The following is an 18710-nucleotide window of genomic DNA, read 5'->3' as shown; positions in this document are numbered from 1 at the left end:
ATTCTTTAACTCGTTCATATGAAATTTGTGGGTAATTTATACACTGTACGGCCAAAAGTATTGGGACCCCTGACTTCTGCAGCCATGTGTGGTTCTTCCCCACACACACACAGTCAGAAGCACACAATTGTGTAAGACATATTTGGATCCAGAATTTTATATGAATTAATTTCACTTGCATTGAGGCTGAAAATAATGTTTTTGGTTGTTATTTGGAAATATGAAGATTAAAACTCTTGAAATAAATAAAATTATATAAAATGTATACATTAAAGTGTTCGAGATTAATTAACATTTTATTTTCATTTTTGTTTAATTATAAATCTTAAATAAATACAATTTATTTATTTATTTGATAGTTTGTTTGTTTATCAGCATTTATTAAAAAAAATCAACATCTTTTTGTTTTGTTAGAAGAGAAAGAAAGAGAGAAAGAAAGAAAGAAAGAAAGAAAGAAAGAAAGAAAGAAAGAAAGAAAGAAAGAAAGAAGGAAAGAAGGAAAGAAGGAAAGAAGGAAAGAAGGAAAGAAAGAAGGAAAGAAGGAAGGAAAGAAAGAAGGAAAGAAGGAAAGAAAGAAGGAAAGAAAGAAGGAAAGAAAGAAAGAAAGAAAGAAAGAAAGAAAGAAAGAAAGAAAGAAAGAAAGAAAGAAAGAAAGAAAGAAAGAAAGAAAGAAGGAAAGAAGGAAAGAAAGAAAGAAAGAAGGAAAGAAAGAAAGAAGGAAAGAAAGAAAGAAAGAAGGAAAGAAGGAAAGAAAGAAAGAAAGAAAGAAAGAAAGAAAGAAAGAAAGAAAGAAAGAAAGAAAGAAAGAAAGAAAGAAAGATTTTAGCATTAAGTAGCTCTCCATGAGAAGATTCTCCTGCTATAGACCTCTAACAGTATTAAGATGAATGGGATCTGCACCCCTGGCCTCCTAACACCCCTGTGGCAAAAAGACTATGTAGTGGAAGATCTTCCTGGAAGAGTAGAGGTCACGATAAGAGCACTATAAATGGAGACTAAATGTGGAATGGGATCTTTATAAAAAGAAGAACGTATTAAAGTATTAAAGAAATAAATAAATAAATAAATAAATGATTAGTTGGTGGTTTTGTGAGGTCTTTTTATGGGATTTCTCGGTCACGCCTACATTAAAGAAGCCTCTTCCACTCACACACAAAATAATCTGCTATATGGAGAACATTTTTGATGGATTTTGCTGAGGCTCATACGCCTTCGAGCAGTCACGTGACGTGGACCTAAAAGGTCATGAAGAGAGCGCTCACCTTGCTTACGGACTTCCTCCACGGCGGTGATGAGTTCGTCCTTCAGATCCTGGCTGTCCTTCGCGATCTGCTCACCCTTTTCCAAAAAGTTCTGCGTGGCCTGCTCTACAGACATGGCCAGAACGTGGGCCTTCTTAGAGCGACCCTTCTTCTTACTCGATGGTCCTTTGTTGCTGGTGTTCACCAGAGTGGTGACCTACGGGGCCGAGATTGGACACAAACAAGAAAAATAGAAATTTTACTTTTCTGCACAGACATGCTGCTTTTCAACACTTCACTTTTGCATGGATGAACAGTTTTTCCTGCTAATGCTAGCTCCAGCTGGATTTGTGATTTCAGATGCTGCTGGCAAACGTTTGAACTCCTACGCAGGAGTGTCTGATCGCTAGGATGTTTGCAGTACATTCAGATTTTAACAAATCACCTTCACCTGGAAATAATCCAGACTTCATCCATGCTAGCTCAATTCAGACACACATTAGATTAGCATTGTGAACACGATGATTTCATCTTTTATGGCGAGCAAAATACATTAACTTTCATTAAATTACTGGTAGTTTGTGTCAATTTGTGGCAAGTCTAATGTTTAGCATACGTGTAGCAACTCCAAAAATATCTAGTATATAGCAATCGAGACTTTGCTCGTCTGTGATAATGAGCGTTAATCCACAGCTGTTGTGTTCGTATAACAAAATTGCATAAAAGAAGTAAGTTTAAAGACTATAATCAAGTCTATTTTTTTTTTTTTCTATTTAAAATAAAATAAGCCACAGGGGAAACTGGAATGACTCCATTATCGGTTTTACCCCATTTTTGTTTTTTTTTTATTCTCAGTACATTACGATGTAAAAATCCCATTCCGCTAAAGTCTTCCAGGCAATTATACAAGAAATGAAGAAAAAAACTGGGCTAATTAACCAGTAAACACCTAAAACATGGCCCCACATACATGTTCCTTTAGTTTCTATGAAACACACAAGTTTAAAGGCAAAAGCACGTGAATGAGTGGAAAATGGTTTTCAGACAGATAAAGTGAAGCTCTGGGTTACTAATCGAAATGACGGAGGGGAGTTAAAACCCTGATATCGGCCAAGCTGCCACTCTTGGGGCCCCTGAGCAAGGCCCTTAACCCTCAGTGCTCCTAGGGCCCTGTGCTATGACCCAAGCTTTCAAACATCGCTGGGACATGGGAAGAAAAAAACTAATATTAAGTGTTTCTTACGAGTCCAAAAGGGACACATTTGTCTCTAAGAGGAGAACTTGTGTTAGACGGAGGACAGGGGAGAAGATGTTAGCAGACTGCCTCACCCCCACAGTCACACATGGTGGAAGCTCAATGGTTTTGGACCAAGGAAGGTCGGAGACTTATTCCAATGGGGTGAAAGAAATCCTGAACCAACATGGCAACCAATCCGTTCTTCACCACCATGCAATTCCATCTGGACTGCGGCTCATTGGACAAACAACAAGATGATGAAGCGTACGAAGCGTAAGTCCAAGCTCTGTAAGTGCTATTTAGAGAGCAAACAGGCGTCTAGGGTGATCGCTATGGAACGGCCTGCCCAGTCACCACACCTAAATCCTATTGAACTGCTCCGAGATGAAGTGGATCGTAAGGAAATCTGCAACTAGTGAAGAACATCTCAAGTTTTACAAGAGGCACAGCAAAGTATTTCAGCTGCATGTTTGGGGAAACGAACTGTCCGAATGCTGAAAGTGTGTAAAGGAGGATTTTATACCGTTACATGGCCGAGTTTGTTTCATAGAAACCAAAAGAACATGCATGTGTCTCTCAAAAACCTGTTTTTTTCATTTTTCTGTACATGATTTCTCATCCTGCACCCCATTAACACCAAGATGGAACGGCAGCATTCCAAAGTTCTCCTGATGTCCTTCAGCCGTTTGCGAGGAGCCGAGGTGTGAAAATCTGATTTCACGACGTGCTGAATGGGAGCGAGGGATAAACAGGAGATGGAGAACACATCTCCCAGCTGAAAGACATTCAATTTCATGCCCTTTAAACTAAACCCCTCAACTTTGTTTCTTCTTTTTACAGTGGCTTTGCTGTCGTTTCACTTTCTGGTGTCGTGATGTACAAAAGTCTCCATTACAGTTATGCTGATCTTCAACTCCTGACTCCATCCCTAATTAATTATATACTATTTCTCTCTAGGGCCAAAAGTATCAGTGTGCCTGACTTCTTCAGGCAGATGTGGTTTTTCCCCCAAACTGTTACCACAAACCTGGAGATACACCATTGTCTAGGAAGTCTTTGGATATCAGGACATTTCCCCTTCAATTAAACTAGGAGACCCAAACCTGTTCCCAAAATGCATAAAGCCAGCTCCATGAAGATCTGCTTTCCATGGGTTGGAGTGGAAGATCTCCTGCTATAGATTTTTTTATTTAAAACCTTTGTGGCTGAATGAATCTCCACATGCAAACTACCATACCTATTGGAACATCCTCCCAGAAGATTTGAGGTCATTATAAGAGCAAAATGAGTCTGCATGTGGAATGTTTTTTTTTTTTTTAAAGCACAATCAAAAAGTACCAATCTTATGGTTTGGTGTCCACAAAGATTTCTCCACAAAGATGTCCATTGCTTGTACAAGACTTGTAATATCTCAAACCTCACTTGTCTTTTTGTATTTTTTTTTCTGTCTCTCTTGTCACACAGTCACATAGAGTAACAACCTGAATAGTTGTACAACCAAGTGCACATCCCTTCACCTTTAAGGATTTTTAGAAAAAACGTTTTTTCCCCCCCAGAGTATTCACTCCTCGTAAGCTTCTCACACTTTGCCAGGTTCTCAGACAGCCGATGCCAGACAGCTGTCTGGATCACACTGTGGGAAAGAGCCAGCGTCTGAGATGAAGGAGGAGGAATTCTCACTCTATGAAGTTTTCTCTCTCCATAAGTTTTCTCTTTCTGAGTTTTCTCTCTTTATGAGCTCTCTTCTCTCTCCGAGTTAGCTCTCTTTGAGAACCACCGGGCAGGGTGACGTCACGACCAGGAAGCTACAAAAAAAAGCACATGGAGTAAAGCCGGCGATAGCTTCTGTTTGTTCATGAAGCGCTCTGTGTAAATTTTGTGTCTATTTTTTGTCAATATGAAGGCACAGGATAAAGTTAAGCACACTTTCCGTTGTGTTGGAGGTTCTATCTGAGCCCCCTTCAAACCCCTGGTCGAGGCTTCATGCAGGCACCTTACAGTCAAGACTGCGTTCTTGCTGGCTATCTGCTTTCTGAGGAGAGTAGGTAATTAACAGGCCCTAGAGCGGGTTACGTCCTCAAGGTGCCCTCAGTCGTCCCAAGACCTGTTAGGCTCCAGGCATTGTATTCTCCTTCATTTCAGACCCCAGACCAAGAGAAGCTAACCAGGCTGTGCCTGGTGCGAGCACTGGACTCTTACGTCCACAGGACGAGTCCTTGGATGAAGTTGGAACAAGTGTTCATCTGCTAAGGCCCTCCGAGAAGAGGCCTTCCTGCTAATAAGCAGGCACTTCGCAGGTGTATTATCGACGCTATTGTGTCTTCCTACGAGTCTCTCCGCTCCTTTCAGCATTCCACCCGGAGTGTGGCAGCCTCTAAGTCCCTCCAAGACCTCTGCGACGCTGAGGGCTGGTCCACTCTGCTGACCTTTGTCAGGTTTTATAACCTTGACCACTGTGCCACCTTTGGCACCTCTGTCCATAGCTGTGCTAATGCACACTAGTCAGGGCCTGGTCAGTCTGGCGGTATTGGACTCTCGTTCTGAAAGGGAACGTCTCTAGGTTACGTATGTAACCCTAGTTCCCTGAGTGAACGAGACGCTGCATCCCCTTGCCACACTTCCAACATCCCTGCATGTGCTTCCTTGTCTCTTACACAAGTTGGTGTCGGCTTCACTCCATGTGCGTTTTATAGCTTCCTGGCTGTGATGTCACCCCACCAGTGACCGCAAACCTCCAATTCTGACTGATTACACACATTATTTTAGAGCGTGGACAACGCAGTCGCGTTCCCAAATCGTTGCGAGGCAGCGTCTCGTTGCCTTATGGAACTAGGGTTGCATACATAACCTAGAGACGTTCTCTCTCTCCGAGTTCTCTCTCGCTCTATGAGCTCTGTTTACGAGTTCTTAAATAATGATTTGAAAATAGAACCTGCATCATCAAACAGTGAATTCTGCGTTCATTTCCAGTCATTGTGAAAGCATTTTAGAATCTAAAAAAAAATAATTTCTCAACATCCAAATTTATTTAAAAAAATATCAGATATTTAATCAAAAATACTTGACTGGGATTAGACAAGGTGTCACAACTGGCCTTGTTACAGGTGAAGCCCAGACTGGAGAACCGTGCTAAAGCTAATGCCAGTCAGCTAGAAGTGCTTTGAGTGTGAAGGAGCAATATTATTTGTTGTACGAATCTGAATCTTCTGGCAATGGGACATTGTAAAAACCACTGAACTGCAGTCGCTGTGAGATTTTCGTGCTCTGGATGAGCGATTATACACCATCGCATTTAATTAAATGTCATGTTAAATGTTAGCGTTGATGCTTATTGCCAGAATCTTTCGACCAGTGTGAGAAAATGAATGGCATGCAAATGTGCTAAGTGACCTTAAGCTCTAAAAGTGCTCTGTTTGTTCCTGAGGCCACTGTAAACAACACTATGCACTTAACCTTTTCTTCTGGACTGTGAAGAACTGCATCTGCACTTCATAACAAGGCAATAACATGTAAAAACTACGACTTGGGTATAGCGGTCAGTAAAGCGAGAGAGAGAGAGAGAGAGAGAGAAAGAGAGAGAGAAAAAATGTATGATTATCTTGTCAGTAAGACTTCATCATTGTCTTTCTGCATCACTGCTCTACTGATGGTTTGGAAATTCTCTCTATAAGGAGTGGAAATAAGATTTTCCTGAACACCTCACAGGTCTATACATGTCGAGTGTGTAACCCCTGAGCACAGAACAAATTCTACTAAACTGCCATTCACCTAATCAGTGCATCATACTCGAGTAAAGATCGTCTATTTTATAATATTAATAATAACTGTGTTCATAAAACCATCATATTTACATGGGGAAAGTTTCTGGGATTCAGAGTCGGGTTTTACGCTCTACAGCAGGAGATCTTCCACTCTAACCCAATCAAAGCAGATCTTTCTGGAGCTGGCTTTGTGCACATTGGGTCATGCTGGAACACGTTTGTGTCTCCTAGTTCAAGAAAAGTGAAAATTTCATCCGAGAACATCCAAAGAGGTCCTATACAATCGTGTGCTTCCAACTTTGTGGTAACAGCATGAAGAAGAAACATATATGACTGAAAAAGTCAGACGTTCCAATACTCTTGTGCATATAGTGTACATCCATTTTTAGCACTGATCCAGCAAATCCTGGCTTCTCAGAAATAACGCAGTAAGAGAGCATGAAAAGGTTCCGGGATTAGAGAACTCTGGAGGGCAGGAAGGTCAGAAGAAACCTGCAGCACTGATATTTTTATCCTTCATTATGATTTCTTATTACAGCAGGTTCTGTGCCATCGGGTTTAAGGTCTTACAGTACGTCTTTCAGTGAACATGAAAACATGACAAATATTTTGTATGTATATTTAAATATTTATATGATATTATATTATATATTATATTATATTAAATATTATATATATATATATATATATATATATCAAGGATGTGCATTTTCATAGCAGAGTCCAAGGTGATTTGCATCTCGATGCACAGCGAACGATATGATACACTAAAGATCCATATGAAGCAGCGATGTGATGTGCCGTGACGTGACGTGACGTGACGTGATTCCCCTCCTATTACGATCCGTGAGATTCGATTTCCATTCGATTCACCACAAAATGATTCAGTAGAAAAAATATGATTCTCTGCAATTCAGCATGTTACAGATATTTCACTTTTATTACTTCAATTCAGACAGACAGCAAATCATCAATTTATTTATGTCTTCTGACTTCTAACATGTCTTACACACACACACACACACACACACACACACACACACACACACACACACACACACACACACACACACACTAGAAGCGTCTACTGATAATTATATATAAATAAATCAGTCTTAAATGCCATTTCGTGTCCGATGCACACTTTTTGTTTTGAATTAGTGAATCTAATAATCTACCAGTCTGAACAAACCATACATTATATGGTCAAAAGTATCTGGACACCTGAACATAAAATTGGTATGTGCTTATTTTTGAACGTCTCATTCCACATTTATATCCCATTTGCTCTTACAAGAACCTCCACTCTTCTGAGATGTTGTTCCACTAGATTTTAAAGAGATTTGTGAAGGATTTATTCAATTTATTCATTCAACCACATTTAAATTCAGGTATCCGTGAATCAGGTCACATACGGTTGAAGAAAGCGCTACAACCCCCCCCCCCCCCCACACACACACACACACGTCTCCGCTCACGTCGTTTAACTTAAATCTTTTTACTCCAGGTTGAGTCTCTTCCTTCTCAGAAGAGAGGACAAACCATGTGAAGTTGGATTAGCTTATCTTACTGCAGCCAGTTTAATTAAAACCAGCAGTGTGAAGAGAGGAGAGGATCCAGCGTCCTCAGCGTCGCAGATTAGCATCATGGCAGTAAACTATCATGCTAACCTGCTAAGCAGAAATGACACGATGGGCTTTAGCGAGGCCGCCGGCATGAGCGGCGTGGAAAACGTTCAAAGAAAAGAGGTGTGTGTGTGTGTGTGTGTGTGTGTGTGTGTGTGTGTGTGTGTGTGTGTGTGTGTGCATCCAAATTTTTCTGAAAGTCTGTTTGAAAGTTTTCCCTCTACACGATATGGTCAGAAGTATAGGGACAACCGAAAAACTTCCTGCCACACTAAAGTTTCAGCATGGCACCCAAAGCCAGCTCCATCAACATGGGCTGGAGTGGAGGTTCTCCTGCTATACAGCTCTGACCATCAACCCTATTGATCATATGAACAAACTGGAGAAGAACCCCAGGCCTCCTCACCTCACCTACCTGACTTTACTAACACCCTTGTGGCTAAAAGAATCTCCCAGAAGAATGGAGACAATTATAAGAGCACATGTGCACTAAATGTCAAATTGTTTCCTGTGTAATGCACTGCATAGAGTCAATGTGAGTCACATGATTAAAGAAAGAACGACTCGAATTAGAAGAGTGGAGAGGTAAACAACGATTCTGTTTCCTGTACATAACCTACAGAGACTGAAATACACAAATCACTCAGACGACTCGTTCTTCTGAGTCACATCAAATACACAAATCACTCAGACGACTCGTTCTTCTGAGTCACATCAAATACACAAATCACTCAGACGACTCGTTCTTCTGAGTCACATCAAATACACAAATCACTTAGACGACTCGTTCTTCTGAGTCACATCAAATACACAAATCACTTAGACGACTCGTTCTTCTGAGTCACATCAAATACACAAATCACTCAGACGACTCGTTCTTCTGAGTCACATTAACTACACACGCTCGTTGTTTTGAATTTCCTGTCATTTCCACACGATATCTTGTACATTTTAATGCGAATTGTTTCATTTTCCGGAAATAAAAATGTGTACAATATGCATGTTGTAATCCTACTGCAGTGAACTCGAAGACCAAACTTTCCACACAGGACCAAACTGAAGCAAAGGAAACGTGACTAAATCTGTATTTTCTATGGCATTAAAAGATTAAAGATCAGTAAAGCCCCCTTGTCATGTCATGACTTGTGTTTGTCGCTTTGCGTTAGCCGAGAGCCGTGTGGGAATTGTTTTTTTGCGGCATGTTTTGAATCACGGAGGAAGAAAGCCAAGTTTAAACCGGGGGAGCTTTCATACCATGAGCAGAAGATCAAAACTCAGCTGGAAGTGTGAGGGTTTAAGATGAAGGTTAGCTCATGAACAGCTGGAGCCTAAATATGACAAAACAAATAAAATCTTCCTGCTGGTGCTTTGCTCTGCATCCTTCAGGAACACTAAAACTAAAAAATAAAAAGCACGAGACTCACAGAGTGGGAAATATTTATAATTATTATTATTATTATTATTATTATTATTAATTTATTTATTTATTTTACATTTCTGCTTAATCATAAGGCTCTTTCAGAGTTGAGTGCACCCCATCAGGACATCATGAGTTTATAGTAGAGTGGAAAAAAAAGATCACAAAAACAATAGTTTTTCTTTTCTTTTCTAAATATTGATCATCTGCAGTTTTTGGATTGTGGTCTTGATTCAGAAAGAATATGAAATGTTAAAACACAAACGCTTCACATTCACAAACCAGGGAAGGGCGTACAAACTTTTGCACTCGACTCTATAAAAGGACAAATGATATGTATACACAAAATGTTAATTTGTCATGTAAAAACCACAAGCCCACCGATAGAAACTCCAGAATATGAATAAATAAAGCTGAGGGACGGCCGGCGATGAAACTCGGACCACGCCGTAGTGCTCCAGGGAGCTGAGGAGCAGGACACGACTTCTCAAATCAGACCGATTCAAACTGGGAGAAAAGAAATTACACGACATCCTTTAAATCGGAAAGATTATAGAAAACATTCTATCGTTTTATTACAGACCCTTTAGGTCCCGATTACAAACAAAAAGAAGACAAAAAGAAAATATGCTCTAATTTCAAGTTTAAACACAATAAAACCAGCTGGACAGAAGGATCATCACTTCAGATCAAGTAAGATTGAAGAAACGATTGTAATTTGTTGATATGGTTTGGTGACGTGTCTGATGATTTCTCATGTAATGCCAATAAGTCCGCTAACTAGTAGCTAACAACTACTAAAGACTAAACATGAAGGAACCCGTTTGTGTCGTCTACGTTTTCTACAGTTACCATGAGTGGAATAGTAGAAAGGCAGAAGTAACAGTAACCCAGGTGTGTCGGGTGTGTCAGGTGTGTATTTGCATTTGCTAACGTTTGTTAGAATCCAACCAAAAGGAGAACTGGTGAGTTAGAAAAGCACTGATATAGAAGCATATCTACAGCTTCATGGCTAACTGTTAAAACTCAGGGCTAGAGACCGAGCAGGTGGTGGATGTGTGACTTTGAGTCATGACATTGAGTGAACCAATCATCTTGAGATACACTTGACATATGGACATGGTAGTGTAGAAAACCAGAATCGTTAATCTCCTGATGAACCAGATGAAATCTGATGAACTTTTACCTCGTCTCAGAACGTTTCAGATCGTCTCATCAGGATCTCGGACACTTCACTGAGAGCAAATTAAAATCTACAACTGCCAAAGAATACCATTTTTGTCTCTTGCCCACTTCCTTCATTCCTTTTAAAGCATCTCTGTAAGCCTCCTGCAGCTCAGCTTCGATAACACACCTGCTGAAGGAACGACGGTAAATAAACAGGCGAGGCAGAACTTAAAGAAAAACCGTGAGTCAGGAGCCTCCTGCTAGTCGCTAAGCAACGCCGTTTCTCTGCCCGGTTTAGTGAATTAACGTCGCAGATGCAGACGGTATTCCTCACATAGATGTTTCAGGCGGAGGAGTGTGTGAGGACGGGACACACACTTTCCTACATGGTGAAAAAAAAATAATTATTTCATGCATCCATCCGTCACACACACTCAGTCGACACGCTGAACATCACACTCATTGTGACGAGGATATAAACGTTTTCCAGGACGTACGGTGGACCTCCTGAAATGGTGTAAACATTTCCAGCTCAGTAAACTTTATAGAAATTAAATAACAGGGAGGCATTGCCTCGACTACATGCTGCAATCACCTCCTGATTCCATGAACCATACAAATCTGAAGAACTCCAATACATCAGCTGGAGAACGTGGCTGAATCTACTGGATTCATTATACCCCCAACCTCTGAAGGAAGTTCTCTTCAAATCAAAACCACTCACCGCTGCTGAGGATGGCTCAAGATCCATGAGGTAACGCTGGAGGGAATCCTCTTTTGAAATCTACTTAAAAGCCATGATGAAATCTCCTGAAAACCCATGATGGAATCTCCTGATGATGCCCAACCTATGGATGGAATTCTCTTCAATTCAAAACCGCTGAGGCTCTACATGAAAGCTCTTTTAGGTTACTCTGGATGGAAACTCCTATTGAACCATGACAGAATCTCCTGATGAACCACGATGAAATCTGAGGATGGCTCTACATGAAAGATCCAAGAAGTTTCTCTGGAAGGTTCTACTCACAAAGGAACCATTTGGTGGAATCTCCAGATAAACCATGATGAAATTTCCTGATGAACCAAATTGAAACAATCAGCTGCAGTTTTATACACACTCACACCTGATAATGGACAATCAATAGAAGAAGGTGAGATGGTCCTGAGGGAATCCTGCACACAGAGTGCAGTTAAATGCCACTAACCAAAAGCAAAGCGCCAAAGTCAGCACTTTTGAAGCTGAAGCTCCTCCATATCTCGCTTTTTCATCACGGCCTTTTGTTCTGAGATTAGCGTGAACTCACAGATCCCCCCCCCCCCACACACACACACACACACACATTACATCACTAATATGTATGTCAAGAATAGAAGCTGCGTGTCACATGGTTGTATTAAGTGTGAATGTGTGTGTAAAGAGATGAGTTTATGAGGTTATAAGCATGAAGCCTCCTTGTTCATCTGAGTGCTCCATCCACATCATATGACACACACACACACACACACACACACACACACACACACTCCATATGAGTGAGGTTTGCTGATGCAGGGCAGCGATGATGTTTTAGTCACAGTGAGAAGAAAATAACGGCTTTTAAACTTCACTCAGCTGAAAGCTTTTATCTCCTGACATTTACCTTTGAGCTGCATTAACCATCTCACACACACACACACACACACACACACACACACACACACACACTCGCTCTCGTTCTGTTACCATTCTATATTTTTTTTCTGTTTATTTTATGCTCATTCGCCCACATCCACATCCCACAACCCCACATCCCCATGCCCACATCCCCCCATGCCCACATCCACATCCCCATGCCCACATCCACATCCCCCCATGCCCACATCCCCCCACGCCAACAATCACCCCATGCCCCCATCCCACATCCACACGCCCACATCCCCCCACGCCAACAATCCCCCCATGCCCACATCTCACATCCCCCCATGCCCACATCCACATCCCACATCCCCACGCCCACATCCCCCCACGCCAACAATCCCCCCATGCCCCCATCCCCATATCCCACATCCACATCCCCATGCCCACATCCACATCCCCATGCCCATATCCCCCCATGCCCACATCCCCCCACGCCAACAATCCCCCCATGCCCCCATCCCACATCCACACGCCCACATCCCCCCACGCCAACAATCCCCCCATGCCCACATCTCACATCCCCCCATGCCCACATCCACATCCCACATCCCCACGCCCACATCCCCCCACGCCAACAATCCCCCCATGCCCCCATCCCCATATCCCACATCCCCCCATGCCCACATCCACATCCCACATCCCCACGCCCACATCCCCCACATCCCCCATTCCCCCAACCCCACATCCCCCACATCCCCCCCATCCCCATATTCCACAACCCCACATCCCCCATTCCCCCAACCCCACATCCCCATATCCCACATCCCCCCCATCCCCATATTCCACATCCCCCCCATACCCCACATCCCCCCCATCCCCATATTCCACATCCCCCAATGCCCACATCCACATCCCCCCCATCCCCATATTCCACATCCCCCAATGCCCACATCCACATCCCCACGCCCACATCCCCCCACGCCAACAATCCCCCCATGCCCACATCCCACATCCCCCCATGCCCACATCCACATCCCACATCCCCACGCCCACATCCCCCACATCCCCCATTCCCCCAACCCCACATCCCACAACCCCACATCCCCCATTCCCCCAACCCCCCATCCCCATATTCCACATCCCCCCCATCCCCATATTCCACAACCCCACATCCCCCATTCCCCCAACCCCACATCCCCATATCCCACATCCCCCCCATCCCCATATTCCACATCCCCCCCATATCCCACATCCCCCCCATCCCCATATTCCACATCCCCCCATGCCCACATCCACATCCCACATCCCCACGCCCACATCCCCCACATCCCCCATTCCCCCAACCCCACATCCCACAACCCCACATCCCCCATTCCCCCAACCCCCCATCCCCATATTCCACATCCCCCCCATCCCCATATTCCACAACCCCACATCCCCCATTCCCCCAACCCCACATCCCCATATCCCACATCCCCCCCATCCCCATATTCCACATCCCCCCCATATCCCACATCCCCCCCATCCCCATATTCCACATCCCCCCCATATCCCACATCCCCACCATCCCCATATTCCACATCCCCCCATGCCCACATCCACATCCCCACGCCCACATCCCCCATTCCCCCAACCCCACATCCCCATATTCCACATCCCCCAATGCCCACATCCACACCCCCACGCCAACAATCCCCACATCCCCCCACGCCAACAATCCCCACATCCCCCCACGCCAACAATCCCCACATCCCCCCACGCCAACAATCCCCACATCCCCCCATGCCCCCATCCCACATCCCCACGCCCACGCCCACGCCCACGCCCACATCCCCCACATCCCCCACATCCCCCATTCCCCCAACCCACAACCCCACATCCCCCATTCCCCCAACCCCACATCCCCATATTCCACATCCCCCCCATCCCCATATTCCACATCCCCCCCATCCCCATATTCCACAACCCCACATCCCCCATTCCCCCAACCCCCCATCCCCATATCCCACATCCCCCCATGCCCCCATCCCACATCCCCACGCCCACGCCCACATCCCCCACATCCCCCATTCCCCCAACCCACAACCCCACATCCCCCATTCCCCCAACCCCACATCCCCATATTCCACATCCCCCCCATCCCCATATTCCACAACCCCACATCCCCCATTCCCCCAACCCCCCATCCCCATATCCCACATCCCCCAATCCCCATATTCCACATCCCCCCCATATCCCACATCCCCCCCATCCCCATATTCCACATCCCCCCCATCCCCATATTCCACATCCCCATATCCCACATCCCCACCATCCCCATATTCCACATCCCCCCATGCCCACATCCACATCCCCACGCCCACATCCCCCATTCCCCCAACCCCACATCCCCCCCATCCCCATATTCCACATCCCCCAATGCCCACATCCACATCCCCACGCCCACATCCCCCCACGCCAACAATCCCCCCATGCCCACATCCCACAACCCCACATCCCCCCATGCCCCCATCCCACATCCCCCCATGCCCACATCCACATCCCCACGCCCACATCCCCCCACGCCAACAATCCCCCCACGCCAACAATCCCCCCATGCCCACATCCCACATCCCCCCATGCCCACATCCACATCCCACATCCCCTACGCCAACAATCCCCCCATGCCCCATTCCCCCAACCCCACATCCCCCATGCCCCCATCCCACATCCCCCCCATGCCCACAATCCCCCCCATGCCCACATCCCACATCCCCCCATCCCCCCCATGCCCACATCCCCACGCCCACATCCCCCCACGCCAACAATCCCCCCATGCCCACATCCCACATCCCCCTATGCCAACAATCCCCCTACGCCAACAATCCCCCCATGCCCACATCCCACAACCCCACATCCCCCATTCCCCCAACCCCACAACCCCACATCCCCATATCCCCCCCCCCCCCATATCCCACATCCCCCCATTTCCCCAACCCCACATCCCCCCATGCCCACATCGCCCCATCCCCATATCCCCATACCCATATCCCACATCCCCCATACCCATATCCCCCATCCCCATATCCCCATGCCCCCATATACCCACATCCCCCCATCCCCATCATCCCCCCATCCCCATATTCCCACCATCCCCCCATCCCCATATTCCCACCATCCCCCCATCCCCATATTCCCACATGCCCCCATTCCCATATTCCCACATGCCCCCATCCCACATCCCCACGCCTGACAGGAAGATTAGTGGATGCTGGTGGTTCTTTAAATCTGGCAGCTTCATTTAGGCCTGACTCTTATAGCTTCAGCCTGAAGTCCAAATGGAGAAGAAGAGCACCACTGGGACTGTGAAGAGCCTGCGGAGAAAATGCTGATGTCTCCTCTTTTCAGCAGAAATGATTTTCTCCCGACTCTCCTGTGAAAGCACTTTTTATTACACGCTTTATGTGTGGATCTGCAGCAATAGCAGCATCTACTATAAGCAAAGGTTTGTGGACACCTGAGCATCAGATCGGTATGTTTTTCTTGCGTCGTGTTTGTAGGTCATAAACCTTCTCTTCCCTCCAGCAAGGATTTGTGGGTAATATTAGCTAGAAACCATGTGTATAGATTAATACTTTTAAAAATGGCAATAGAAGACCAGTAGGTACCTCTGGGATTCTCCTTTTAACATACTATGATTTGGGACACACTACTTCTAATCTTGGATACTATTTAGGACGGATAGTAAGTGAACTGGGACACGGTAAATGTGCTGAGTCGGCTTTCCGTGATGCGATGCAGCACGTGGTTTGTAGAGGATGAGCTGCATAGGAGATTGAATAGAAAAAACTCGTTCAGATTCCTGGTTTTAACAAAGCCTTCCAGGGTTCCTCCATGGCTCCTCCAGGGCTCCTCATCTTCATTAAAAGTTTTTATTTGGAAAATTGTATGTGTTTCTACTATAAATCTTGACATGTTTGTCCACATTTTCCACTTTTTGTAAGAAAATAGTGGTTCAAAACAGTATCAACCACGACATGTGCAATTCCCAATCAGAACTCCCTGCTGGTCATAATTCCTTCATCGGATTCTCTCATGACCAACAAATCTAACATTACTCTTGTGACATGCAGGTTGCCAGCTGTGGACAAATCCAATAAAATATATATACACTGTATAAAATAACTGTTTAAATATGAGAAATAAATGCCTGGTTTAAGAAAATCCAAGAAAAAGTCCAAGTCCAATGATCTGTGAGTGCAGTGAGAAATTACATTCCATAAGATTTCTTGAAATAAGATGAAAAAATGTCTTCAAATAAGCATTAAAACACTTATTCCAAGCAGTTGATTTATTCTAACTAACTTAATAGCAATTGTTTTTTAGCTAAACATTTTTTTTTTTTTATTTGTGTGAAAAGATCTTTAAAACCAGAGCTACTAAACAAGAGACAAAGCTCTTAATTTAAGAATGAGATATTCTCTCTCAAAATCACACATCATTTCAATTAAAAACAAGATTACTATAAAAATCATGATCACGCCTGCATGCGTTTTATCAGCAGTTATTTATTCTGATGAAGACTGTGCTGTAACACACAGTAGCTACGATTCAAACACAAAGCAAAATCACTTACTGATTCTCAAAATACTTCAACTTATTGCAGTATAAAATATAACAAAGATCTTCAACATGAGAAACTGAAATCAAACTACACAACAACTTTCTGTAATAAAAAGCCATAAATACTTTATATAAAAAACAAAGTTCCAAAAATAATAAGCGTAATAGATAATGTTTGGAGTGTGTGGACTTTATACTGCACTCTTATAATTTGTTATTAGATTGTAAATAAATCTGTTGACGTCGACATAAAACAAGCATTTGGAATAAATAATTCTAATGAAGTCCTACGTGTGATTATTGAGTGATTTTTTTTTCTGGCCAACATAAAAGCAGTTATTACAGCTACAGTCTTAAAAGATACAAGGCCTTGAATGACGCCTCTGATGGTAATGAAGCTCAATTTGCAGCTAAAATAACAAACTTTACGCTTCACTGGGTAGGAAAAAAAAAAACAATCTTAAAACAATCGTAATAACGTTACACAATCTGCTATTGAAGTGTTTTCTTCTTCAAATAAGATCAATAAGATTTTTATAACTAGAAGTAAGAAGTTTGGACTCGAGGAGGAGTTTTTGCAGTGAATATCTCAGGTTAGTTTATTAAGCTATTTTATTCCTCATAGGTCTGAAGTCAAGCCTTTTAAAAGTCAGAGCACTTGATCAAGCTGGTCACCTTGATTACTTCTTTTCTCTCTGTCTTTTAGAAAAAGCTATTAATTTTTGACTTCCAAAAAACCTACAAACAGCAGAAGAGATAATTGGAAAGGAAGGAGGCAGTCTGATTCTCTTGGTAATGAAACTGCCTGGCCAGAAAGCTGACCTTAACCCGATCGATCTCCTCTGAAAAAATCGAAAGATTAGAGAACTGTGTCCAACCGGCCCTCCAAAGCGTTCCAAAACGCTAAAAAAGCTGAAGCTAAGGATGAAGTATGAATAAAGTGTGTGCACAGTTCTAAATGCTGAAGAAGGGTCTGGAAGAACATTCCTTTCACGTCTCGAGCTGATCTTCACAGTAGGACCAAAAGTTTTGGTATACCTAAATTTCCCAATTGTATGTGGTTCTTCCTTAAATTTTTGGATGTCTCTGGATGCTCTTCACTTGAACTTTGAGACTCAAAACTGTTTCAGGATGACACCAAAAGTGCCTATTGAAGAAATTTGGGATGAATATTTCATGCTGACTGCATCCCAGGCCTCCTCACCTCACCTACATCACCACCTGACTTTACTAACAACCTTGTAGCTGAATGAATTTCCACAGAATCTTGTGGAACATCTTCCCAGAAGAGTGGAGCTCATTATAACAGCAAATGGGAACTACAAGAAGCACATACAAATTTTATGGTCAGGTGTCCAGATCATGTCCCTGCACCCGTTCACATCTATGAGCACAGCAATCCCTAGTTACAGCAGCATGTGGTAGAGGTGGTCCATAGAGACTTGAAAGAAAGATGGATGGTGTTGTGGCAGATTCGACAGATGTTAAACAAGCTGTCCAATTTTCCCCAATAATGCAGACCTAGCAAAACTGTGCGCTTGAGGGAATTGTTGTCAGGAGAGCTGGCCTGTTTGCTGAAACATTAGGAGAAAGAAAAACCTCAGTGGGAATGGATGTATGGTAGATATCTCACTTACAGTTTAAACCTCAGAAGAATACTTGTAGATGAGATTCCAAACCTAGAATCGTCATGCGTCAAGATTTTAAGAAAAAACGTCCATGGGACAGAACCATGAAACGCAAGACAAAGGAATTCTGGAGATTTTGGAGATTTGTGGAGATTCTGCCCTTCAGCCATGAGGGTGTCAGTAAACTCAAGTACTAATAAAGATGAGAAGAGGAAGCCCAGGATGCAGTCAGAGTTCCAGTTCATTCCAATATGGTTGGAGCCTTATAGCAGGAGATCTTCCACTCCAATTCACCTAAAGCAGATCTTCATGGAGCTTTCTTGGTGCGCTTTATGTCATGCAGAAACAGGTTTGCGTTTCCGAGTTAGAGTGAAGGGAAAATGTTTTTTTCATCTGAAGATGTTGTATCTACTT

The 18710-nt window shown here is 43.7% G+C and overlaps 1 protein-coding gene across 2 annotated transcripts in view; it reads right to left on the bottom strand.

Annotated features, from left to right (window-relative positions):
* Positions 1-867: 867 nt before the first annotated feature.
* The window catches only part of LOC310721031 (catenin alpha-2-like), a 28079-nt gene continuing 10236 nt past the window's right edge, over positions 868-18710 (bottom strand). Inside the window, exons 3-4 of one of the 2 annotated variants that reach the window (XM_083532234.1) lie at positions 1263-1458; positions 868-919 (exon numbers count right to left, since the gene is read on the bottom strand). In XM_083532234.1, coding sequence (XP_083388360.1) covers positions 879-919; positions 1263-1458 — 237 coding nt within the window. In that variant the 3' untranslated portion in view covers positions 868-878. Of the gene's footprint in view, positions 954-1262; positions 1459-18710 lie in introns of both variants that reach the window. The other variant, XM_083532235.1, reaches the window with a different exon arrangement.

The sequence above is a fragment of the Silurus aristotelis genome, assembly GCF_946808225.1.
Source record: "Silurus aristotelis genome assembly, chromosome: 27".
In the NCBI taxonomy this organism is placed as follows: domain Eukaryota; kingdom Metazoa; phylum Chordata; class Actinopteri; order Siluriformes; family Siluridae; genus Silurus; species Silurus aristotelis.
This window is presented reverse-complemented; position numbering and strand designations above follow the sequence as displayed.